The following is a 25,991-nucleotide window of genomic DNA, read 5'->3' as shown; positions in this document are numbered from 1 at the left end:
CTTTGACGATTAGACCTCACAGAGTTATGCGAGCTGTTGAAGGAGTCCAAGTCGGAAGGCCATGGCCCGAGCATCCGGTTGGAAGCGCAGTCTGGAAGGAGAGCTGGACTTGGAGTGGAGGAGACATGGATGCGCTGAGCTCCGCAGGACCTGCTGCAGCCCGTCTGTCCCCGACCCCCTCCTGACTGCGGCACAGGTGCCTGGCAGAGGAGCTGGTGCCTTGGCGATGGAGTTGTGTGCGCCCCTGTCCAGGATCTGGGCTGCCAGAGGTCGGGATCTCCGAGTCCCATCGCTGCCCGAGGCAAACAGGGCTGCCCGACAGGTCCACAGTGCCTGGGGCCTCCTCTGACCTTCCGGGTAGACTTCCCCCCTCCCCCATCGCTCACGGACTTCTCTGTGGCTGCTCCGACCCAGAGCGCGCAGGGAGGGGATTTTGGGGGGTGTGCGCCATCACTGCAGACCTTGCAGAGGTTTGGGGCTCAGATTTATATTTCATTTTATTTTCCATTATCTCTTTTCCCTCTCACCTTCTCTCTGCTCTCCCTCCTCAAGGGCGGCTGGTTGAAATGCCATTTCTGGTTTCATGGGGTATGAGTATATGTCTAAAAATTACATTTTATAGTTAAAAATAATAGAGTATGAGTGTGTTCTTTAGGTCCATCGAACTGCGCTGCAATAGCAGTTTCTGCCCAAGAAAAGCACTTCCTCGCCAGCACCGTCACGTAAACGTGAAGACCTGCACAGCCCTCTTGCTGGCTCTTGGGTCTGCCTCCTCGTCGGCACGGAGTGCAGACGTCGACGGGGACGCCAGGACATGCCGGGGCTGATGGTTTCTAGCTAACGCCCTCCTGACTCTGCCCCCAGATGAAACCCTCCACCATCTCTGAGAACACCTGCTCCTCCCACTGCCGTGTCTGCAGGCTGCCGCCGCCGCCGCTCTGCTCTCCCCACGTGCTGCGTCTTTCTTAATTTTTCACAGAGCCCTCATTACCTCCTAACATCACCCAAATCCCAGCCCCAGACGGTGAACTCTTTGATGTCCTGCCACAGCCCCGGGAAGCCCCTGAGCTCTGCTGAGTAACCCCCAGAGAGACTTGCCAGGGAGCCGGTTGTCCCGGAGGCTCAGAGTTACTCCCGAAGGCTCGGTTTCCTGCTAAGTCAACCGATGTTCTTCTAAAAATAAGTCTGTCAGTCCTGTTCTCCCAGAAGAAGGTGGGACATGAACCTACTGTCTGTTTCAGCCGTGGACCTCAATCCATTCCCCTGAGGAAAAGGGCAGCTGGGGCCCAGTCTACTTTTTTCGGTTTAAAATCAGGGTTCGGCTTTGTCGTTCACCAGGATGTGGTCTCGGGTGAGTCGCCTGGTCTCTCAGCATCGTTCTTCGTCTCCTCCGAGATGAAGACACTGCCTGCGCCCCGCTCTGGGTGGCTGCAGAGCCGGCGGGTCAGTGTGTGTGAGCGCACAGCGGGCCTCCTCTTTTCCCGGCTTCACCCCCGGATCCAGGCGCACAGAGATCAGTATAAAAATACTGCCTGGCACGTTGAAAGTGCTCAGTAAACATTTGTTGAATGAATGAAATCAAATTTCCCTGCTTATAACTGATTTGTTCATTAGTTCTTCTATTTGTTCATTAAATGTTTCCTGAGTTTGATGTCCTAGAAAATGAGCTGAGCACTGAGGGGTTCGTGGTCCCCCAAGCTACTGTGAACTTAATCTTTCCAAGAGAAAGCAGGACTTTGTCTGGAATCTCTCAGCGTGCCTCGGACCTCGGGCAGCGCGGGGTCTCTCACTTCCATGCCTTCTTCCCCGTACGCTGCGCTCTAGCCACGCTGGACTCTGAAAAAGACCTTTCATTATAATATATACTTCACAAAAAGCACATAAAGTATGAATGTACACTTAACGACTTACCATAAAGTGAAACGTGTGGAACCACCACCAGGTCCAGAACAGAATGTTGCCAGCCCTGGAAGCCCCCCCAGCCCCTCGCCCACCGCACCCTCTCCCCACAAAGGTAGCTCCTAAGTTGGTCTCTGTGGCGATGACATAAATACGACTGAGAGGTGGCAGGCTCCACACTCTTTGTAAAATGCTTGATGTCTTTGGTGCTTTTACAAATTGTGTTCCTTCTTCTAGGCTCTTCTGTCTGGTTGGCAGTGGAGGTCAGTGGTTTTCTCTGATCCTCTCCGTGTCCCACATGTGCCACTCCCCTCAGCCCGTCTCTCCCACAGCATCTGTGTCTCCACACTGCGCATGTCTCAGTCGCCTCCAGCACCGCCCAGTAGGCCTCCCGCGATGATGGAAATGCTCCCCTCCGTGCTGGCCAATATGGCGGCCCCTTAGCCACCAGTGACTTGGAATACCTGAAGCGTGCTTGGTGCAGCTGAGGGACTGAATATTAATCTTAGTTAAGTGTAATTGGAATTTGAATTTAGATGGCCACCATGTTAAATGGGGGTGTTGGGGAGATGTAGATGCTGGCGGGGGCAGGGGTGTGAGTGGGGGTGGGGGGAGGTGCGGGGACGACGCAGGGAGAGGTCTGGCCGCCAAGTGGAAGGGTCAGCTTTGCACAGCACAGGAGGAGACTCCGGACAATTCTCTCTCACCCTCTCTCCACGCTGCCTGTGACCGAGAACCTTAGCGCCGCGCACGTTCCCCCTCCTCACACCCGCCTTGGCACAGCCTCAGTGTCCTTCCCGACATCACCGCAGAGCATCCTGACTGGTCCCTGTCTGTCCCCCAGCTCCAGCCCGTTCTCCACGCTGTTGCCGAGGTTACCTCTTCAGTCACCTTAGCCTCTTGCCCAAAACCCTTCCTTGACTTCTTTATCATGATTTACAGTTCCACCTAAGCTCCCTGTCTTTCTTCTCCCACCTTGGTAAATAATTCTTTGCAAGGAAATTAAAATGCAAGCCTGACTTTAGAGCACAGATGTAATCCAGGTCCCAGGGAGTGAGCAGCGGGAGTTCTGTCCTGTGTCAGGTCCGCCCTCCCGGCCGCTCCTGCCTCCGTGCCGCCATTCCCTCAGCCGCTGTCCCCCCTGCCTCTGCCCTTCAGTCCTCACCTAGGTGTTCACTCCTCGATACATTATGAAGAGCGAATGTATCTCAGGTGTGCCGGGGCTTGAGAGGAGGGCGGAGAGGAGTCAGACACTGGCTCGAGGAGCTTGTGATCCAGCAGGGCTGAGGTTAACAGTGTCGCTGACAGTCGCTCTAACGTGCCAGCCATCCTTCTGAGGGCTCAGCAAGGATGATGTAAGTTGGTCTGATGGTTCCCTGTCTGCAAGTCTGTTGCTTGCCCCCTGCCAGGTACTTTAAGTGCTGGGACAGTCCCATCCAACAAGGAGGTCTCCCTTCCCACAGCGGACTCAGCCTGATGTGGGGCAAACAGAAGTGACAACACAGTGGGGTGTATTTTGTGTTGGGTAATGTGGAAGCAGAGAAGAGGGGCATGTCCCCTCGTGTCTTACCCCGGCTGCCATAACAAAGCACCATGGACTGGATTACAAGACAACAGACGTTTATTTTCTCACAGTTCTAGAGGCTGGAAGTCCAAGAGCAGCACCCCGGTGCAGTCAGGTTGTGGTGAGGGCGCTCTTCCTGGCTTACAGACGGCCGCCTTCTCCCTGTGTCCTCACATCGCGGGGACAGCGCAAGACCTCCTCCTCTTCTTCTAAGGCTGCCAGTCCTGCTGGGTGGGTTAGGACCCGCTCCCATAGCCTCATTTCACCATAATTACCTCCTCAAAGTCCTGTCTCCAAATACAGTCCCATGGGGGTAGAGCCTCAACACATGAATTTGGTGTGTAGGCATCAGCTCTGGTGATTCGGGGGGGCTTGGTGGAGGAGGTGCCCTAAGTTAAATCCTGAAATGTGAGGACACACATCCGGGCAGAGGCAGGAGACTGAGTGGGATGAGCAGGCAGCCTGCGTGAGAGCAGCGTGTGCAAAGCCCCAGGGTAAGAGGGAACGGGATCCAGACGACAGATAATCTAGTATTGAAGATTATTAGTACGACGCACTGCTGAGTGACGGGGCAGGTCTAAGTGTCTGAAAGTCCAAGGATGACCTGAAGGAGGGGTGGCCTTGGGTTGGATCTTGACCCTTAGGAAGGGTCTGTGCGTGTGGTGATGCCAGCAGGGAGGGGGGCTTGCAGACTTGAACAAACTTTGTGGGTGGGTGTTTCCTTTGGTGAAACTCGCTGCAGAGTGGGGGTCACACCGCCCAGCAAGACCTTGGCGAGGATTTAACAACATGGGGTCTGCAGGGTACCAGGCCCATGTCCAGTGGTCCAGGAGTGGTTTCTGTAAATACAGATTTCTTAGTCACTTCAGCTTAAAACTTTTCATTGAATTTCCACTGTCCAAGTCTCAGTTATTTCCCCTGCTCTTGCTAATCAGCGTTTCCTGGTCCCCTCCTCATTCGCTCCTGTAATAGCGTGAGTCTGTGGGTTGTCTTCAGGATAAGGGTGATGTAACCTGGTTTGTTACTTTTCTTCCCTTTTTTCTTGTTGACAGATTATGACTCTGATGCCATGAGCAGCTCTTATGAGTCGTACGATGAAGAGGAGGAGGATGGAAAGGGGAAGAAGACGCGGCACCAGTGGCCCTCGGAAGAGGCCTCCATGGACCTGGTGAAGGACGCCAAGATCTGTGCCTTCCTGCTGCGGAAGAAGCGCTTCGGCCAGTGGACCAAGCTGCTCTGCGTCATCAAAGACACCAAACTGCTGGTAGGGCCTTGCGAGGTGGTGGCTGTCGTGTCGAGTGGGTCAGGTGGCGTCGGCGGCTCACTGGATGGGATGTGCACCCGGGCAGCGTTATCGTCGGCGGGAAGGAGAGGGAAGCGCCCGGGCTCCATGCCCCGTGCTGAGCTCACGGCGGTCGGGCACTGGCCTGGGCCGGGCGGGCAGGGAGCCCTGGCCGAGCCTACTGGGTCTTCAGCGCTGTTGGCTCCGCCAGCTCCCTAAAGCAACCAGCGGGCAAAACCACCCCCACCTCGGCCAGCGTCTGCGGTTCATGTCAGTGGAAATGCACGCTGCTCTAGCTTGCCAGAAGTTACAGGATGGATTCTGTCATCTGTAGTGAGTCAGTGAATTCCTCCAAGCCAGGTCATCGAAGTGGGCCGGGCAGGCCTGGCGGGGTGTGGGGGAGAGTGCCGGGGAAAGAAAATTCTTTTGGAAAGCTAAAGGCCAACTGTTCTTTTTTTTTTTTTTTTTTTTTTCTTTTTTCTTTTTTTGTAACTCTGAGAGGCCGAATAGAAAGGTAGAGTAAGGAACAGGGGAGCAGGGGCAGGAGGCAGACCCTCTGCTGCAGGCACGCTTCCTCCAGGGACCCTAGTAAGGAAGCAGGAGCCTTTGAGGATGACGGGCCCGCTGTCCCTCGTCCTCTCCTGCCCCTCGCAGCTTTAGAAACCATGGTTGACTATTGGAATCATGGATTTCAGAGTGTGTGTTTGTTTTTCCTTCAAATTAACCCTGGGGGAAAAATCACTCAAAATTGTATCATTCAACAGCACACAAGAACGTGTGATTCTGCATCTCACTTTTAAGTGAAGCAGGTAACCCTTTTTCTTTTAACTTTCTTTTGTGAATTATGGGAATCTTATTTTACTAGACTCTTAGAACATTGTATTTTTTTAAATTAATGGCTTTGTTTTAAAAAAAGTTGTGTTTGTTTTTCCATGAGAGTACATGTTTTTTTCCACATGTGTGGCCTGAATTTCTCCCAAATTTAGAATATGCCAAAAATGATGATGCCATGGGGGAATTTTAAACTAAAGAATGAAAAAAAGATGAAAAAGATTAATACAGTCCTTATTTACAATCTGACATAATGGCTGCAAGATGTTCGTATGTTATATAAATGTTTTAAAAATACACAGTTGACTCTCGATCAAAAGAGAAGTTTTAAAACGCGCTGCGGGGAGCCCGTGGCATCCGCAAGGTCGGTGGTCGGTTGGCAGTGTTGTGTCCCCGCCTTGGCCCCAGCGCCTCTCTCTCCTCTCCTGTCTCTTCCTTCCCTCCCTCATCCTCTTCTGTTTCTTCCACCTCCTACCAGGTTTCCCATCTCCAAAACCAGGGTGATAATACCCACCACTTAGGGTAGTTGTAAATATTTAGGAAGAGATGAATGGAAAGCCGTGTGAAAGCACTGTCTTTGATGACACGCAGACTCAAAGTTTTCTTATGAAGCTTTCTGTTGTTCAAAAATGACCTATGATCCAATTGTCCAGATGACCCCTGCTGATGGTGAAAAAGAAATTAACAGTAATAAAAGCAAGTACTTTCGAAGTTTAAACAGAACAGAAAGCTATAAATGGAAAAGAAAAGCCAGTATCTTCCCCTAAATGTTCCCAGCCCATCTTCCCACAGGCGCCACCATCACCAGCGTTTTTTATTTACTTCCAGAACCTGTTCCTTTCTGCACCCGGGTGGCTCTGTGGTGCACACTGTCATGTTCCCCTTTAGGCGGAAGCATGTGTTCCCTCACTTGCAGGGAGGGCTGCTGGCAGACAGCTGGCCAAGTTCATGTTCCCTTCCCAGGGCGTCTGCATCCCAAGCGATCCCTAGGTGTGACTGTCCCCCTCACGGGACAAGCCTGATGATGCGTTCCAGCTCCAGAGCTGCCGCGGGATCAGGGCCTTGTATTTGGACTACATTTTAGCTTCGCTTCGCCCTCTGCCCTGTCCTGCTTCCTTCCCCTCCTCCTACAGGTGTAGCTCTCTAAGGGCACACCTCACTAAATACCCTGTGCGCCACTCTGTTTTAGCATCATCTTCCCTGGGAATCCAACCTGTAGACATCTCCAGAGTCTCGTTTATCACATCACTGACAACACATACATCTTGAGGCATTTAAAGAAAAAAAGAGCTACAAAGTTTCCTTTCTAATTCCTTCCACAGTACTGTTAGTATAGTATCCTTCTCACCTTTTTTTTTTTTTAATGCACTTACTGAGAATGTGAAAAATCTGGTAAATGGTAAACATTCATAGCAGTCTGAGGCTAGTTGGTTTTGGTGTATTTTTTTCTTCCTTTTGGACAGGGCCACTGTCAGTTGGACTTTTTTAAAAAGTGGATTGTCTCCTGGCCTGTGCCATTTGGGAGCCAAGGTTCTGGAACTGTAAATAGGAGGGACTCTCAACATCTTTCTGAAAATCGGTTTCTATTTATTCTTTTATCAGTAAGTGGACTGGGGTCCAGGATGCAGACTCTGCACTTAGTTTGGGGCTGGAGTCCTGGCTCCACACTGTTCGGTTTGCCTGACTTTGGGCAAGTCACTTAACCAACTGGACCTCATTCTCCTAAGCTGCAAAATGGACAGCTGTGATGATTAAATAAGATGTATGAAATGCCTTGTGTAGTGCTGACACTCAGTCCTTGGCAGCAGCTGTCATTGTTATTAACTATTTAATGTAGTTCAGTAAAATAATAATAAAAACAGCAATGACTCCTTTCACAAATGAAGAAGCAGGCTCAGAAAGCTTAACCAACTTCCAGGAACCCGGATTAAATTAGTGACAGAGCTAGGACCCAGGTACCTGAGCTCTGAGACCGTGTATGTCCATTACGAGGTGTGCGTTTGGGACCCAGTAATACAACAAATCCAAAGCGGGCACAGGGAACCTCTGGGCAGAGATCTGGTTCGAGGTTTGACAGGTCTAGTTTAAGGGAGAATTGATGGGAACTCAGGCTCCGTCTCGCCACAGTGCTGAGAGCTCTAGAGCGAATGTCAGCGATGCAAACGGAGCAGCGTGGACCCTCTACTCAGCTGGAAACTTTTGCAGACGTTTAGTATATTATATGTTGCTATTTATACTCTTCATAAAATCGTTTGTCTGCCTTTCAGAAAGAGAACAGAGATGAGACGGGTGGATACCAAGGGGCATAGACTGTGGAACAAATTTCCCACGGTACCGTCTGCCACGTTCGGGCCGGCTGTGCCGTTTCAGCAGATCTAACGTATTACGTTCATGTCACTTGACGAGGAAGCTCCACTGGAACAGGAGGACTGTCAGAGCAGGGACTTTGTTCCCACGGAGTCACGCAGACGTTGCTGAATTAACCAGCAGCAGAGGGGTTTGCGCTTACGTGGAGGGGAGGTGGCGTATGGAGCGAGGCTGTGTGTGTGATGCCTGTGAGTCTGCAGATCTGTCTTCCAGGCTCTGAGCATCTCCACTCTTCATTCATTCAGGTGCCTCGTCAGTACCCCTGTTTTTGTTGTGCTTGGGTTTTTCAGTGTCGATAACCTAACTTGGATTTCTCCTGTTCACTGCAGTGCTATAAAAGTTCCAAGGACCAGCAGCCTCAGATGGAACTGCCCCTCCAAGGCTGCACCATCACGTATATCCCGAAAGACAGCAAGAAAAAGAAACACGAGCTGAAGATCACCCAGCAGGGCACAGACCCCCTTGTTCTTGCAGTCCAGAGTAAGGAGCAGGCCGAGCAGTGGCTGAAGGTAACTTGTTGCTTCTGTTTGTGAGCCATTTGAATTCCCAAACCTCCTTCTGAGATCTGTTTTTATTTTAATGTGTATTTTTTTTCAAGTGTAGGCAAACATGGATTAACCTGAATAGTTGTGTGTTTGACAGTGGAATATTCTGATTACTTTGACATTAATCACTTTAAATTTTGTCTTTAAAAGACCATCTGCCTCCTGTTTGCAAGCTGCTTCTAGAACTTTCTCTGCCACTTTGATTTTTCTGGCTTCACTTCATCGTGTCTGGATGTAGATTCTTTTTTATTTATTCTGCTTGGGATTCCCGGGGCTTTTAAAATCTGTGGATTGGTCTTTTCATAAGTTTTGGGGAAAAATTCCAGCCAGTTCCCTTAAAACATAACTTTGCCCCATTCCCTTCACCCTAACTACCTTTAAATATATGTTGGACTTTTTCACTGTATCCTGCTTTTATCTTTGTACTTTACTATCCTCCCCCACCCCCGCCTTTAGTCTGGTTAATTTTTTCTTGTTACTTTCTAGCTGACTATTTCTCTCTTCAGCTGTGTCTGGTCTGTTGTTAAGTTTATTCCTGTTCACTGGGTTCTTAATTTTGGCTATGGTTGTTTTCAGTTCTGGAACTTCTAGTTATGTCTTTTAGGGATGTTTGTTTGGGTTTTCTCCCCATAGCAAGCACATCACAGGCATGGTTGTTCTGAGAGTGTCTTTGGTGGAGTTTGGACCTGGTTCTGTTACTTAGTGTGCTTTTCCTCGTTCGTGTCATTTTGTCATCTCGTGTGCCGGGTTATATGATGATCTTGCTGGTCATTATATTTGGGAAAAATTATTGTAATAATTCTTAATAACAGCTCTATTGAAGTATAATGCACGTGCCATACAGTTCACCCTATTAAAGTCTGACTCAGTGGTTTTTCGTGTATTCACATAATTGTACAACTATCACCATAATCTAGTTCCAGAACATTTTCACCAACCCAAAGAAGAAACGCTGTGCGCCCTAGGCTAACGGTCACTGCCCCGCCCCGCCCCTACCCCAGCCCCAAACAACCACTCATCTGCTTTCTGTTCCTATAGATTTGCCTGTTCTCGGCATTTTGTATAAACGCACTCATACAAGGTGTATCCTTATGTGACTGTCTTCTTTTACTTAGCATAATGTTTTCAAGGTCCATCCATGTTGTATGTAATATGTAATAGTGTGTCATTACTTTTTATTGCTTTTTGTGTCGTATCTAAGAAACCATTGTTTAATCCAAGGCCCTAAAGATTTATATTTTCTTCTAATAGTTTTATATGTTAGCTCTTAAATTTAATCTGAGGTCCATTTTCATTTAATCTTTGCATATAGTGTGAGGTAAGGGTCCAATTTCATTCTTTTTCTTGGGGGTATTCAGTTGTCCGTATAGAAGTCATTTGATTCTTAGCACTGTGCTTTTCTCTCTGAGAGCCACGTGCTTGAGGGGCATTAGGTCTCCAAAATCGGTTTAATTTCAGAGCCCGAGATTTTAAGAGCCATCCAAGTATCTTGAAGTCAGCCTGCAATCTATCAAGGGCAGACTTATATTTATTTCAATCTTATTCCAAGACGCATTTCTTGGGGGGAGGGGTCTCAATCCTAAGTATGGGAGTTTGGCCAGGGACCTCGTTCTTGGTATGCCCTGGACTCCAGCTTTTGGCTCCTGCTCCCCCAGAGCTGGCAGAGTGCTGCCTAGCCTCTCAGCTGCCCCCTCTGGGTGGGGCAGGCAAGGAAGTCCCAGCTGCTAGGCTCCCTCCAGATTGCCGCCTGCTTCTGGATGGCAGCTCGGTGTCTCCGCAGTGCGATAGCTCTTTCATGCTCTTGTGAAGACGCTACGTGTATTTCAAATTGCTCCCCTAACTGCCTTTATCAGGAAGGTTGGTCCAAACCTTCTATCCCATCATTGCCTGCTAGTACTTGCTTTGAAAAAAGGGTAAGGAGGGGTGGGAAAGCCTGCTGAGACATTTAATGACAACGACTCTTAAACTGTGCCGGCGTCCGTTAAATCTTGAGCTCCACTTCCCTCTCCTCCCCCAGGAGAGCGTAAGGGTCAGACTCTGTGATGACCACAGAGATTGCTTCTGTTGGGACAGAACACACAGATGGGGCTTTTCTCATGTCTGTAATGTGGGAGACTGAGCAGCGCACTGATGTTTTTTAATGGGAGCCCTGCAGTCAGGAGTCTCTGCTGCTGCTCACTTAGCCTTCCAGAGCTGGACACTTAAGAGGCTACGCGTCACCCACCACCGTTACCAAAGTACTTTGCCGCCATTTGGTATCTCTTAATCCCCAGAGCAGCTGCCTGGGAAGGGTGTTCCTATCAGCCCCTTCATTTCACAGGTGAGACGCCGAGCCCCGGGTGGGCGGGATGGCACAGGGGCCAACAGTGATGGGGCCGGGAGTGGACCTCAGGGTTTCCTGGCTTCACATTTCATTTTCATTCTGCTGGGCCACCTGACGATTTGCCACTTTCTCTCTTTGTTCCTTACTTCTAGGATCTCAGCACCTTCCCTTCGGCAAGGAGGGAAAGAATGCGGAAATGAGCAAGGAGCCTTACTGTGGTCCCTTTTTCTTCACCTGCTCCCACCTTAGTTACCTGTGTCTGGCCTTCTGTGTTTGTGTGTTTACCTGGTCCCTAGTGGAGCGCTAAGGAAGGACACTCTGAAAGCTAAGCTTTCTTTTTTTCCTCTCTTCTCACAGTTTGTTCAGTATTTCATGCGCACTAAAGAATAGCTCCCTTCTTAATGATACTGGCCTACCATGAAGTCATCTGGGTGTCACTGGATTTTACTATTTCATTAGGGAATGGCACCGAGCCAGCAGTGCAGCCCGCAAGTAGACAATTAAAGACAAAAGTTTTTCAAGATGCTGGGTGCTGATGGAGTGAAATAATGTTACATCTTATTTCAGCAGATGTGAGGTACTCACAGATCAGAGGCACTTAGCTAAGTATAGAATGATGACTCTGTTTGTCAATGGCAGCTTCATTGCAAGACTTTTTTTTTTAGAATTTGCTGATATTTCTTTAAAAAGAAGTAAATAATTCATGGTAAGTCATCTTTCATGAAAGGGTTTAGATTGATTAATTACTTCATTTAACATCTATGCTCTACTCCCATTGCATATTATTGCACGAGAACCAAAGAAGTCTTGATTAGAAATCAAAGTCAGATGGCAAAACTGGTTTCAGTTTCAATTATAGAATTTTAATTTTTTAAAACCGGCAGAGACTAGAGATGTTTTAGTTTCATCCAGGCACTGTTGTTAGATTGGCAGCCTTCTCAGAATCACCTGAAATCTAACAGATTCCTGGTGATTAGATTCATTCTGGACCTAAGAACTTTTCTTTTTTTTAACTTTATATCTTTTATGCTTTTTAAGATCTAAAATACCACAGATATAATTGAAACGTGCCTCCCCTATTAATTCTCTCTCCCTCTTCAAAGGTAACTTTTATCCTGAATTTGGTCATATCAGCAGCTAGCCTGTGGCTCCAACTTTGTTCTATTTTTTTTAGATGTTTTAAAACTTTGAAATCATAGTCTTATGTGTAATAAGTCAATGCTGTCATCATGGTTTTTTATCTCACCTTGTAAAGGCCACATCTTTGTGACTGAAGTAGATTTTTTTTTCTTAAATTAAAGAACTACGATCATGAAAGGAACAACCCTTATTTATCTTGATGGTAGCAATGTTAGAGGGACAGAAGATTGAGTGAAGGGTCTGGAAATCTGGAGTATATTCTGGGAATGCCTTTAACTCGCGATATTTTGGGCCACCAAACACTCCCATTTATCTATCAAGTGGAAATAACACTAATCAGAATGATCAAAAAGCTGGAATGAAAAAGCCATACAAATGCACTCTTAGAACTGTAACAAACTGTTGACATGTGTGATTTATTACTATCACCTCTTAGGATTCCTTCTGTGAAAACTGTCAACTCTCTGACATGAATTGTTTTATAAGACGAATGCCAAGTCTTTTACTAACATAAACTCCTATTATCCCGTGTTGTCTTAAACTTATTATCCAGGCTTTCAGTATTTTGAAACATGGCCTCAGTGTAACAATGAAAGACCTTTTAAGCAAGTCACACACACACCCCGTGTCAGGTGCGAGAAGCGTGGGGACCTCGGCCAGGACATGACCAGACAGACACTCCTTCAAGGATTTCTGCCAGATTTGTTTCTCCCCTCTCGGCCTGCAACTTCCATTACCAGCAGCTCTTGCCAAAGTTAACTCTGTGTGTGTGTGTGAGTGAGTGTGTGTGAGTGTGTGTGTGAGCGTGCACAGATGCTGAACACATGAACCATCTTGTCGGGGTCAGTCAGAAGACAAGAGCCAATATTCCCAGAAACCGAGTGGTCAGGTTTCCTTAAAAAATGTGCAGAGATTGTGTTTCTGGAGATGAGGGCTCAAGTTAAAAGCAAACAAAAATACCACAGAACATATAACAATTTGTTTTTTGAAGGATTTGTGATTCTGAATTTGGCTCTAGTTCTCTTAAAGACCTAGAGAACTTCTCACAGAATGTGGCTCTTTGAAAAGAAACATTAATATAAAAACCTTATTTGCAGCTATTTAAAAAATTGAGTGATAAACCCTTTATTTACTATTTCTGGATTAACTCTGCAGGGGCAATACAGCAATAAACAGAGATCAGAGTAGACAGTTTCATGAAGATAACTGAAATAACCCAGCCATTTGATAAAACCCGTGGAAAGAAAGACTGGCTCCTGCTCGCTGACCTTTTCCACGGTGCCCTTCTCTGTCCCTGTTATTAAATAGGCTCGTGATGTCCGAGTGCCACGAGTAACCCCACCTGGCCCAGGTACGCCGGCTCTCCGCTGGGCTTACTGAATGTCCGCCCCAGTCTAAGCTGTGGGAGACACTGGTCTCTCCACGAGGAATGTAAGCTTCAGCAGGGAAAACTCATAGGGAGGAGATGGCGTAATGGGTCCTGTACAGCTTTGTAAGCATCCAGATATTTGGGTTTTCATCAGGAAAGGCTTCTCAGAAAATGTGACCACATTAGGGAGCTAGCTTTGATGGCTCGGTAACCTCGTCTGGCTTCAGAACTTCAGAGACTCCTCAGGTCCCCCAAAGCTTTGTTGGCTGGCAAAACAGGACCTGATGTGGACAGCGGAGAGCAGGGGGGACTGTCCCGTGACCGGGGGAGTCAGCGAGGCCGGGCGTGTTGGTGCTGCAGGCACGGCTTTAATTGGATGCTCTTTTTCTTTTCTTTTTCTTTCTTTCTTTCTTTTTTTTTTTTTTAAAAAGTCCCCCCTCCCTGAGGACTTCAGCGGAGGACTGGGGAAACTTTGTCACGAGGTTTTACTTACCTTACCTGATGGCCTAGTCTCTTTCCTTCTGTTTTTTACTCACACCTTTTTTCATCATAGGAAATTTGAGTCCAATTTACCTCTTCATTTCCTCCTCCTTTTTTCTTTAATCAAACTATTTTTTAGCGGCTGTTATGTGCTAGGCCTTGGGAAAAGCGGCATAAGGGAGGCGGGGCCCCTTCCGTGAGAACGAGCCCGGCTCAGCGGAAGCAGCAGGCCTGGGCGCACAGGGCACCCGTGGCCCGGGCTGGGCCGCGGCGCGTGGCTGTCAGCGGCACGTGGGTGGGCAGCCGCGCTGTGTCCCGCGGGGGACGGTCAGAGGGGCTCCCTGGTCACGCGGGGCCTGGGCCGATCCAGAAGGAAGAGAGGGCGCACACCTCCTCCGGGAGACACTTGAGGTCTATCTAGAGCAGTCCCACCAAAGGGCTTTGTAGATCCCGCCCCTCCTTGGGGAAGAAAAAGAAAGAGGAGAAAGAAAAAAGAGACTTTGTCAAGAGACAGGTTCCTGGAGGTCTTGTTTCACAGGGGTCGGCCTTTTAGTGGAAATGACCTCGTGAGCATCGGGTGTGTGTACAGTTGAAACACGGTTTCGTGTGTGTAAGGCTCTAGTCCCAAGAAGGGAGCTCACGTGCTCCCAGTGTCCATCCTGGTCCTGGAGACGAGCGGGGCCGGGCACACACGTCTGATTCGTCATTTAGTTTTCGAGGTGGGGCGCTGCCCTGTGCTCATTCAGGAAGGATGGGGGAGTGGGGCTCAGAGCCCAGGCACTCGCTGCGTGTACAGAGCAGGTGGCAGAACTGGGGTTTCAAGCCCAGCTTCTTTCTGCTGCAAAAGTCCGGGAGTTTCCCATCGCACTGTCCGCTTTCCCCAGAGAAAAGAGAAAGTCTAGTCTTCAGATCCAATAAAAGTGTGCCTTGTCAACTGAAGGTTTAACAAACATCGGGAAGGTGAGGGCGTAAAGATGCGCTACAGAAAAAGCGGCCGAGAGACCCACGTGAAACAGAGAAACTGAGGGAAGCGAACCTTTTCCGCTCAGAGACGTCCGGGAGGCTCAGGGCACTGGGTCGGCGTCACCTCTAGTTCTGTTTCCGCACCTCACAGTAGACAAGGAGGAAACCACTGCAGGAGGCTCTCTGGGCCTCTTCTTTTCTCATCTCCTGTTTGAGTCTCTATTGAGGACATCACTCTGATTTTTTATAGAACAACTGAGCAGCAGAGTGGCTGATAACACGACCCCAGTCTCCTGTCAGTTCCTGGCTCTGATCCCAACCCCAGAGCAAGCCAAGGAACTCTGGATGTGTCTGTTGAGATCTTATTGCAAAATTACTACACAGAAGATATCTGGGACTTTGGCATTTCTTTCTATCTTACTTTTTTTTTTTTCTTTTTGGCTCAGAAGGCACTTGAGTTGAACTCAGACTGCAGCTTAGTTCCAAAAAGAATAGAAGACCTTTTGAAAGATTTTGAAAGACAGACTTGTCTGTCTCGTTTGCCATATGTCTCCAGTGATCAGGATCACACTTAGCTCTCTGCGAGTCCTCAGGAAGGCCAGGAGGGACAGCGGGGGACCACAGGGGTGGCTGTGAACGCCAGGAGCACCACACGATGCTGCTCGCATCTCCGGGTCCGGGCCACAGTCACTTTCTGAGCTCTCGACATAAACCACAAGGTTGCTGGCAGTGATGATGTCGGTGACAGCAGCCTCTGTGTTTTGAACGTACATGTGCTGGATGCTGGCTTAGGGTAACATTTTTCTCTTAACTTAGTCATGAATAGCAAGGTGGGTCATCTTGATACGCCTTCCTCTGTTTCTAAGGAAGCTGAGATCACAGAGGCTGTGACGTTCAGGGAGCAGTGATGTTCTTGCCTCCCAGTCACTGGGAGCATAGGCTTGGTCAGACTCCGCAGCCTTCTCAGACTCCCACTGCCGAATGCACTGGCCTTTCTGCATCCTCCCTGCCTTCTCCAGATCCCGGTCCACCCTCCTGTCTCTGAAAAGCCCTTCCTTTGCTCCTCCCCTCCCTATGTGTCCTCTCCAGTCATGCCCCCTCCTCCCTCACAGAGACCCTCCTCTGGGGCTCATCTGCTGGGCGCTCCCCCGGCTCTCTCCCTCCTCCTCCCTGCCCCTGGGAGGCAGCTCCTCGTTGGCTTGCAGCCTCCCTGTCCACTGCAGTTCAGACTCTCACCCGCCTCTCTCCTTAGGCTCTACCCCATGTATTGACCGGCTCTCAATCTTTCTCTGGGATCTCTGTCCTGCTTTGTCTTACGCTCCTCTGCTGACTTATCCCATCCACGGCTCTGGGCATCAGCCCCTTGACAGTGGATCCCTCGCCCCTGCCGGCCTCTCCTGCTCCATCTCTGGCCACGTGGCACCCTGGGTTTCCTGCAGTCTCTTCACATCTGCCACAGGGCCTTTGCACCTCATTCCCTCTGCCTGGAGCCCTTGCCACCAGTTCTTCACTCAGCTGCAGCCTTCTGACGATTTAGCTCAGCTCACAGCTTACATATCATCACAGGAGGGCCTCTCTTGGTCTCAATCAGCCCCTCTTTTTGTTAAAGACCACCTTCTATTCTTTGTAGTGCTTCTGTCTTACATTGCCTTCATCTTTGGGTGATGCTCTTTGTTTACGGTGGTCTCTGAATTTTGCTGGAATGGGAGCTCCACGGGGGCAGGACTCTCACGTACGTTGTTCTCATCTGTGTCCCAGCACCCATGTCAGTACCAGAAGTGGAGGGACATTTGGTGAATGATGAGTGAGTGAACAGATGAGTGCCTGGCGTCCCAGAACTTCAGTCCAGATGACTTTGATCCCTCGATGTTCCTCCCACACCTCATGCCTCTGCTCTGACCCCTTATGTAAACATCTCTGCACTGGATGTACTCAGAAATGTCTGCCCTCACTACAGGTGATCAGGGAGGTCTACAGTGGCTGTAGTGGGCCAGTGGATCCGGAATGTCCTCCCACCTCGAGCTCCCCGGTGCACAAGGCAGAACTGGAGAAGGTAAGGGGCATGTTTCTTTCTAGGAATTAATCTTACAGTTGATTTAGGACTCCCTCAAAGTTTTAATAACATCTCTGAGAGTTTCAGCACTTCTAGTTGGAAAAAAAAGAGAAAAAATAATGGCTCCTGCCTACTCTGTATGAAGCACAAGTCAGCAGTCACAGACCACGTGGTGGATCTTGCTATTCCCAGCTATAGGCGCAGAAGTGGGTTTACGGTGTAAAGGATTTAAGGTGTCCAAGCAGAGAGAGATCTGCAGGCAGCTCTGTGTTCTGGAATACAGCAGGCGTTTCGTAAGTGTGCCTTGCCAGAGGTTTATTTCCAGCAGACAGGTTACATTTCCTGTTCTTTACTCTGTACTCGGGCACAGGGGTGCTGCAGTGGGGCAGGGGGGCCCTTCCCGCCAGAGCGGAGGAGCCCGTCACCCCCCCGCCCCGCACACACAGCTTCGCTCCCTGGTCGGGCTCCGTTTGTCTGGATGTGCAAAGAGCTCGGGTCCCTGGCGATCCTTGGCTTCCTGCCAGCAGTGTTCAGCTGGTAGCTTGTGTCCCAGGAACTTTCTGAGGCCCCGCCCCGCCAGCGAGAAGATCCTTTTTTGTCCGTTCTTGTTTCAGCGTTCTCCAAACAGAACCATTGGGGGGTGTATGTATGTACGTGTGTACATATTTTATATGTTATATAATATGTATAAAATTTAAATATAAAATAAAAAATTCTATATGTAACATTGTGTAAGTATGTGTATCTATGTCCACATGGAGAGATTTATTATGAGAAATCAGCTTCCTTGACCACGGAGGCCGGCAAGTCCAAAATTGTAGTGTGGGCCCGGAGAGCTGACTGCGCAGGTGAAGCCTAAAGGCAGGCTTCTCCAGCAGGTGAGGTCTGCTGGAGAATTCCCCCTTACCTGTCCATTTTTTAATTTTTTCTTTTCAGGACATCAGCTGATGGGGTGAGGACCACCCACATCATGGAGGGTAATCCTCTTACTCAGAGTTCACCAATTTAACTGTTAGTTCCATCCACAAACACCCCCAGGTTGACAAGTAAAGGCGACCTCACACCCCTCGCCCTGGTACTGTGACGGAGCAGGCCTTTCTCTTTGTCCTGATCACAGAATTCATGCCTGCTCCCTGTGGAAAGTTTAGGAAGTTCAGAGAAACAGAATGGGAGGAATAAAGTCACTCACGAGTCCCCCTCAGGGGCGGCTCCTCTCAATACTCTACGTGTGTTTAAACGAGTTTTTTCCTATTCGTGTGTTTCTTTCACAGTTTAGATAATCTGATGCGTTTAATTTCTTATGCTGCTTTTTGTTTTTTTTTCACTTACCTTTATATTATTAGCAATTCTCCAGGTTTTTGAAAATGCATAGCAAGCATTTTTGCATTTTCACCAGCTGAATAATATCCAATGCGTATGACTCGACTATCACGTCGAGTCATATATATCATGCGTATACACGTACCATGTGTATACCCCGCCCCAGAACAGGCTCTTTTCTTTTTTGAGTCATGATGCTTCGTGTGTGTGTGACTCTTTGCTGCTTCTCTACTACCTGAGATTAATTTCCTCGAAGGTGGATTACTTACTAGTCCAAAGAATTATTTTACAAGTTTGATCCATGCTGCTAAGCAAGTTACTTTCCAGAAAGCTTGGTCCTGTGCTGTCTCCCGTACACAGTGCATCAGAGCTCCTCTTCGACCCGCTCAGACAGGAGCTGGCAGTGCCCTTCTGCACCTTGTTTTCTAAGGCTGCACTGTGACTGCCTGGCTGGGCCTGTTGGCCTAGATCCCAGGGGTGCTTCCTGGCCTGAGAGCTGGGCTCTGTCACTGTCACTGCACGTACTCGGGCCCCCCAGGACACCATGATTCTTCACTGCAGCTCTTCCCAGCACCACTGGGGATTGCTGGCCCCTGTCTGCCATCCTCAGCCAGCGCTGCCTGGACCTTTTATCATGAGTTGAGGGTGTGTCCGCTGTGTCCTGGCATCGCCGGGTACTTTGTCTCCCTGCTGGCCAGTCTCCATGGCACTAGGGTGTGACTCGAGGTTCTAAGGAGGGACGTCCTGGAGCTGTTACCCCCTCAGAAGACTCCAGAGGGTCTCTGGTCGGAATGGGAGGGGCTCTGCTCAGAACAGTGTCTTCTTCAGATACTAACCTAGAGTCCTAATTGTGCCCCTCACACCCGGATATTAGGACTAAAAGCATTACAAGTATCCAGTGCTCTTTGACAGTTTGAGAGTCCCTTGCCTCTCTGTGGGCGTCCTGAGTGTATTGCTGCCAGCGGAGACTTGACCCTTGACCAGTTACTGGTGAATGCCAGGAGGAGATTACATGGGTGATGTAGTGTTGATTTCTGGAAGGATAATGTGGTTTGGTGAGGGGAATTTTTTTTTGTAATCCTAATATAATTTTCAAAATGATTTGAATGAAACAGGTTTGGCACTATAAGCATGTGTTAGTATAACCTTAGGGTTTTCTTTGTTCTTTTTTCCTTTTAAAGTCTTTGTAGCAAACCAGCCAGCTAGTTAGTCTGTGTTACAGTTGAGCTCTGTCTCCAGATCATTGTGAACGTGGCCCGTGTTTCCTTTCACTTCTGATTGGTCCATGATGAACCACTTTGTCAGCGTGGCCGTTGTAAGAATAACTTCATCTTTTTATCCTCACAGAAGCTGTCTTCAGAGAGACCAAGCTCAGATGGGGAGGGTGTTATAGAAAATGGAATTACGATGTGTAACGGTAAAGAACAAGGTGAGTTCTGCTTGTGCCAAAAATACGTAACTAAAAAAACCCTGAAAAACAAAAAACACACAAGACCAAAAAACACCACAGTCAAATCTGTAAACTCTGATTGTGTGAAAAAACACCTTGGTAATTCGGTTATGTGGATGTCATCACTGTATCACAGTGACAGAAACCCTTTGGTTAATACTATCCCTCTCTCCGTGTCTTCATGCCAGTCCTGCCAAACCTCAGCCTGGGTTTTCTCCTGTTGTCTTGACACGTGCCTTGCATAATTTCAATTTACGACTCACAGCAGATTACTTCCTGATTTATCACTGAAACGGATTTGCATCTTGCTGGGAGACATGATTTTCGGGGAAGAGCTTAGGATGATGAGACGGTAAACCCGCGTGCCCATCCCAGTGCTGCCTTTGCTGAAGAAAGGACCTTGAGCACGTTTCTTACCCTTTAATAAGCCTCAGTTTCCCCATCTTTAAAACAAGGAGGCCAGGCTCGCAGATTTCTGATCTTTTTTAAGAAGATTGTCTGAAAATGTCTTTTATTTCTTTTACATTAAAAAATTTTTTTATTTGTAGTAGAATACACATAACATACAATTTACCTCCTTAAACATTTTTAAGTCCAGGTTCAGTGGCATTAAGTACATTCACAGAGTTGTGTGGCTACCAGCACCGTCTGTCTCTAGACCGCTTTCCATCTTGAAAACTGAAACTCTGTCCCCGTTAAACACTTAGCCCCCATTCTCTCCTCTCCCTGCCCTTTAACTCCTCTAGGACCTTCATACAAGTATGATAATGCAGTATTTTGTGTGTGTATGACCGGCTAATTTCACTTATTTCACTGAGCATAATGTCCTCAAAGTGCACCCACAAGGCATGTGGCAGGATTTCCTTCCTTTCTGAATAATATTCCTTGTCTGGGTGGACCACGTTTTGTTTATCCATCCATCCACTGATGGACGCTTGAGTCGCTTCCCCCTTTTGGCTCTGGTGAATGATGCTGCTGTGGACGTGGGCGAACAAATATTGAATTCTCTCTTTAAAGTCAGCTCTATAAAGATATCAATCACATACAGCAGAGTTCTCCCCTTTCGGCGTACAGTTCTTTGAGTTTTGACAAACACAAGCATATAACCGTCCCCATAGTCAAGACTTAGGAGATTTCTGTCCCCCCTGAAACGCTCACTTGTGCCCCTGGCAACCACGGATGACTTTTCTGTCCTGAGTGGATCCCGCAGCCTCCGGGTCTGGCTTCCTCAGTGGGCGTGATGCTTTCAGGGGCGTCCCTGTCGTGGTCAGGGGTCTGTTCCATGTCGGGGCCCAGCAGGGCTCCAGGGTGTGATGAGACCATCATCCATCCCCTGACTGAAGCACGCGTCTCCAGGCCTGGGTGACGTCCAGTGAAGCTCATAGATGCTCATGGGAGGTTTCGCATAAACGAGTCTTCGTTCCCCCGGGCGATACCTCGGGGGGTGGGGGGTCTCCTCGTCGCAGACGCTCGCGTGCGCTCATGTCGCCGCTTTTGTTCTTTTTGTTCTGACCATTTTAGTAGGTGCGTAATTGCGCCTTTAGCATGCATTTCCCTGTGACTAACAATGTGTGGGACATTTTTTCACATGCTTTTTTGCTACCCATTGTCTTCTCTGGGGAAACGCCTGTTAAATCTTTTGCCCATATTCCACCCCTCCTTTTTTTGGTTGAAGTTTAGTTGATTTACAGTGTTGTCTTAGTTTCTGGTATACAGCATAGTGATTCAGTTTTACATATACATGTATATATTCTTAAAAATTTTTAAAGCAATGTCTTTTTGTTTGTTTTTTATAGTTTTTTGGGGGGTCATTAGGTTTATTTATTTAATTTATTGTTTTTATTTATTTATTTATTTGTTTAACAGCAGTACTGGGGATTGAACCCAGGACCTTGTGCATGCTAAGCATGTGCTCTACCACTGAGCTATTCCCCCCATACAGTGTTTTTCATGTTTTTTCCCATTGTAGGTTATTACAAGATATTGAGTAGAATTCCCTGTGCTATACAGTAGGACTTTGTTGTTTATCTGTTTTACATATAGCAGTTTGTATCTGCTAATCCCAAACTCCTAATTTAGCTCTCCACCTCCTTTCCCCTTTTTTCTATGTCTGTGAGTCTCTTTCTGTTTTGTAAATAAGTTCACTTGTGTCATTTTTGTTTTTTAGATGCACAAAAATGTGGCATAAGATGTTTGCCTTTCTCTGGCTTGCTGCGGCCGTCTCTGGGTCCATCCACGCTTCTGCACGTGCTTTTGGCTGTGCTCTTACCGATTCTTTTCGTTCTTACTAACTTTTGAGAGTTCTTTATATATTCTGAAGGAGCATCCCTGATCAGATGTGTTTTACTCGTGTCTTGTCCCAGCCTGTGGCTTAGCCTCTGATTTCTTTTGCAGTGTGTGGACTGAGAGGAGCGGTAGGATTTGTGGGTGGCGGGGGAGGTTTTCCCTCGGCAAAGCCAGCAGCCTCTGTGCTTCCCGGGTGAGCGGTCTGCCCGGCCAGCTCGCCTGCAGCCTGTCCCTGGAGTGGAGTAGGCACCTCCTAGCGTGAAGGGAAGTCTCCTTAAACCAAATGGCAGTCCAGGCCACTAGAATCTTGGAGCTCGAGTCATCCAGACTGCTGTGATGTTTCAGGGTTCATGGCGGAAGGTCATGGTCTCTGCCTTTGCCCGTGTGATTTTCTATCTCAGTCCTATTGAGTGTAATTTTGGTTCTTTCCATCGGAAGTTACTCAGTGGAAGGTATCATCTGTGTCTTCACAGGGCACATTATGTGTAATCAAAGCCAGGAAAGCTATCTTTAACTCTTGCCCCAAAATGGAGTAACATGCAATCTCAGGGCTCCCGCTCAGAGGCAGAGACCCAGCGGGTGTTGCTCTGGTTGGTCTCTTTTCCTGTTGGCAGTTTCTTCTCCCAGGGTCCCTGCACAAAATCTGATTCTCCAGAATGATCTATATGCCTGGGAACATGTGCGGGAACATGCCTGATATTCTCCGGCTTCCTTCTAACAAGAGCAGCCTTCTGCACCTTGTGAAGGTGCCCTTGGTTCAGATGTCTTTGCCCGGCATGGTGCTTTGCATGGAGGCAACTCCCAATAAGTAATCACTGAAGAAACTCGTAGTTTAAGCACTTTCGGACCTTCTGCTTAGCTTTTATTCTTGCCACTCACTCTTGGCCAGTTTGCATCTGAGAATTTTCATTCAAGCCCCCTTGATCCCAGCCGTTTCGGAACTCGGACCGATTGCTCTGCCGGCTGCACAGAGGAAATCCCAAACTCCTGCAGCTTCTCCTAAATGTCAGACTCACAACAGAACATGGACACGCTCCAGACTCTGTGTGATCAGAGCCACAGGGAATGGCTCTAAAACTCCTGTTTCTCCTTTCAAGGAGCCAAGCCCTGTCACGTAGTAAACCAGCAACGTCCAGGGTTTGGTGAGCTAGGAAGGTTCCCACTGAAGCTGCCGCTGACGTGGGAAGAGAACTGAGCTCCTGCTGCTACTCTGTGTGGAGGCCACGGCTGTCCCCAGCTGGCACCTCACGTTTATGATTTGATCCCGAGTTAATGGGTCTGTTGATAGACTTACCAAATAATTAGTCCACTGATGTTAGCCCCATGTCCCCGTTCCTCCCCTAGCCTAAATACCAAAACACCTAGACTCCCCTTATGTAGGGTAATAAGGAACTGGGTGTGTATTTATGGCTTTGAAAATGCTGAGAACTAGCCTTGCTTCAGTGTCTGTCACGCCCCCTCTGCCCACGTTGGCGGTGCAGACTCTCCAGACCTCCTCCTCTGCAGCTTCAGTGAGATGGGAGTTCTGAGTTTTTAGGCATTTTTTCATCATTCTACTTCGTGTGTTAAACGTTGCCTTCCATTTAACAAATAGTATCAACATATCCTTGGTGGCTTCTTTCTCACGTTCCTACGTACTTTGGCTTTTTCTTCCGAGGACAGCCTCGCTTCCGCTTTTGCAAAAAATGAATCTGTGGCTTTCAGGGAACTGAAAGCCTCTATGGTCTTCTCTCCTGGGAGGAAGAGTCCAGCCAGCATTTTCCCAGCAGGGCAAATCCTAGTAAAACTGGAAATAAATCTAACACCCAGCGCTCTCAGTCCTCACCGTGATGCAGGGAGGGCCTGGCTCATGCTCCCGAGCTCTGGGGAAGGTGCCTCCCGGGCATTGATGGTCCTTGCTGAGAGGGCCTTCTTTTTACAGCTTAGCTCCAGTGAGACGTGGTCACAGATCATCTCCACATGTTTTAGAAACAGCCAAGGAGGGCCATCCACTGGTGTTCTCACTTTCGCTTTGGTTGAGCTGAAATCCAAATGGCACAGCTGTCCCAGCCACGGGCCCCACGCCTGCCGGCAGCTGGGGAGGAGGTGTGCCCCAGACTAAGAGGTTAGAATCACCGATTCTTGGTGCTTGTTTTACCAGGGAGTGTAAGGAACAGACAGGAGAGTACAAGGAGTGGGTGGGAGTACCAGTCCCATGTCCCATGTTTCTAGTATCACAGGAGGCCTTGCCTTGTTCGAAGAACAGCACAGGCTGCCGTGACAAGATACACAGACAGGGCAGCTTACACAGCAGACGTTTGTATCGTGCGCTCCCGGAGGCCAGTGGCCCGAGGTCAAGATGCCAGCAGGGCTGGCCACAGGTGAGGCCCCTTCCCGACTTGCAGACGGCCGCTCCCTCACTGTGTCCTCAGCGGCCTCCCTCCAATGCTCACAGTCTCTTCTCAGAAGGACACCAATCCAGTCAGATCAGGGCCCCACCCTTAAGACCTCACTTAACCATCATTACTTCCTTGGGGGCCCCATCTCCAAATACAGTCACACTGGGGGTTAGGGCTTCAGCATGTGAATTCTGGGCGGGGGGGAGGTAGCACACACATTCAGTCTGTAGCACTGTGTACCCTGAAATATAAGCTGGCTTCTTTATAACATAGCACCTCCTGCCTCAGATGTTGTTAACTGTCATTTCTTTCTAGAGGAAACAAGGGGTAAAGCACAGTGACTGACCTCTCAGGCTCTCACTGGGCCCGGGGTGGTGGGAGGAGGAGCTGCAGGGCCCAGAGGCGGCAGGGCTGGGCGAGCGGATGTCACGCCGGCCTTGTGCCGCTGGCATGGTGCTGGTGGCAGAGTGGAGACTGAGGAGGGGACAGCGTGCCTGCTCCCCACTCCCCACCAGAGAGCAGCAGATGTGGGGAAGAAGTGGGAAGTGGGAGGGCGAACACAGAACATTCTTAAAGGGAGGGTTTAGGAATTAGGCCTGTAGTTTATCACCTCACGTCTCTGAATCCTCTTTCCCTGAAATTATCCTGTGTGATGTATGTGTGCGGATGCGTGTTTTGTGCCCCTGAGGAAAGGGGACGAGGAAGGAATTCTTGACTTTTATTATATCTTAAGAAGAATCTGTGATGCCCTCTGGGTTATAGACAGAGGGTTGAGGGGGTCTTCCTGGAGAGGACTGGGGAAGGGCTGTTGGGGTTCCCTGGGGTTCAGGCGATGGTGTTTGGCCTTGATGCTGCGAGATCTTTTCAGGGCCCTCTAGGACGTCACACACCCCTCTTCCAGCATATCCATACCGTAGTGAGGCTGGACTTGAACATGTGTAGGCCTGGAGGCTCAGCACCCTGTGAGGCCTGGGGAAGGCGCCCTGGACCCTTGGCTCCAGCGCCAGGCACATCAGAGCCCCCAGGCTCGCCTTTCCAGAGGTGCTCTGCTGAGAAGGGCCTTGTCCCTCAGTCCCTGCCCTGTCTCAGTGCGCGTGCTGATTCTTCGTGCCATGCCCGCTCCTGTGATTCTGTCGGAGGTCGCAGACAAAACCTGCAGCGGCTGGAGAGCACGAATGGCCAAGGTGGGGCAGGTGCAGGGTAGCGGCTGGCGGCCAGCGCTGTCTCTGGTGGGGGCATGGGACCATCGTGGACACGGGGCCCATGGGTCCACGCGCGTGGATGCTGCGTCTCTGGGCCCGCCCCTGCTGCCCTTTCCCCAGCGTGTGGGTTTAGCGTGGGGAAAACTTCCCCAGTTTTCTGAGGGAAGCCAGAAAGCATTTTCGTGCAAAACATTTATGAGTTTTCCCTGTGCAGTTTAGCGCTGTGCAGGGCAAACAGCGCCAGGGGCTGGGCTGCAGTGCCCGTCTGACAGCTCCGGGGGGGGGGGGGGCAGAGTTGCGTGTGAATCGAGCAGGTCACGAGGGGCTGGCGAGGGTCGCGGAGGGGGGCCGCCTCCCCTTCCCCGCCTGGCCCCTCCCCGTGCCGGCCAGGACGGGGCCGCAGGAGCCTTCCCCCTGTTGCTGATGCCTCTCCCAGAGCGGCTGCCTTAGCTTCGGTGCCTCTGCTGAGAGTCCCCTCCCCGTCCCCCCTCGGAGGCTTTCCCTGACCGCCTGGTCGCGCTGCCGCATACCCCGGCTTT

At 49.3% G+C, this 25,991-nt stretch overlaps 1 protein-coding gene across 2 annotated transcripts in view; it reads left to right on the top strand.

The window, feature by feature from the left end:
- The window catches only part of AFAP1 (actin filament associated protein 1), a 135,421-nt gene that overhangs the window by 69,947 nt on the left and 39,483 nt on the right, over positions 1 to 25,991 (top strand). For both annotated transcript variants that reach the window (XM_031437914.2, XM_031437929.2), the window contains exons 5-8: positions 4,516 to 4,727; positions 8,273 to 8,452; positions 16,721 to 16,816; positions 19,484 to 19,565. In XM_031437914.2, the coding sequence (XP_031293774.1) occupies positions 4,516 to 4,727; positions 8,273 to 8,452; positions 16,721 to 16,816; positions 19,484 to 19,565 (570 nt within the window). The remainder of the gene's footprint in view (positions 1 to 4,515; positions 4,728 to 8,272; positions 8,453 to 16,720; positions 16,817 to 19,483; positions 19,566 to 25,991) is intronic.

This window comes from Camelus dromedarius, chromosome 1 (genome assembly GCF_036321535.1).
Source record: "Camelus dromedarius isolate mCamDro1 chromosome 1, mCamDro1.pat, whole genome shotgun sequence".
Lineage (NCBI taxonomy): Eukaryota > Metazoa > Chordata > Mammalia > Artiodactyla > Camelidae > Camelus > Camelus dromedarius.
This window is presented reverse-complemented; position numbering and strand designations above follow the sequence as displayed.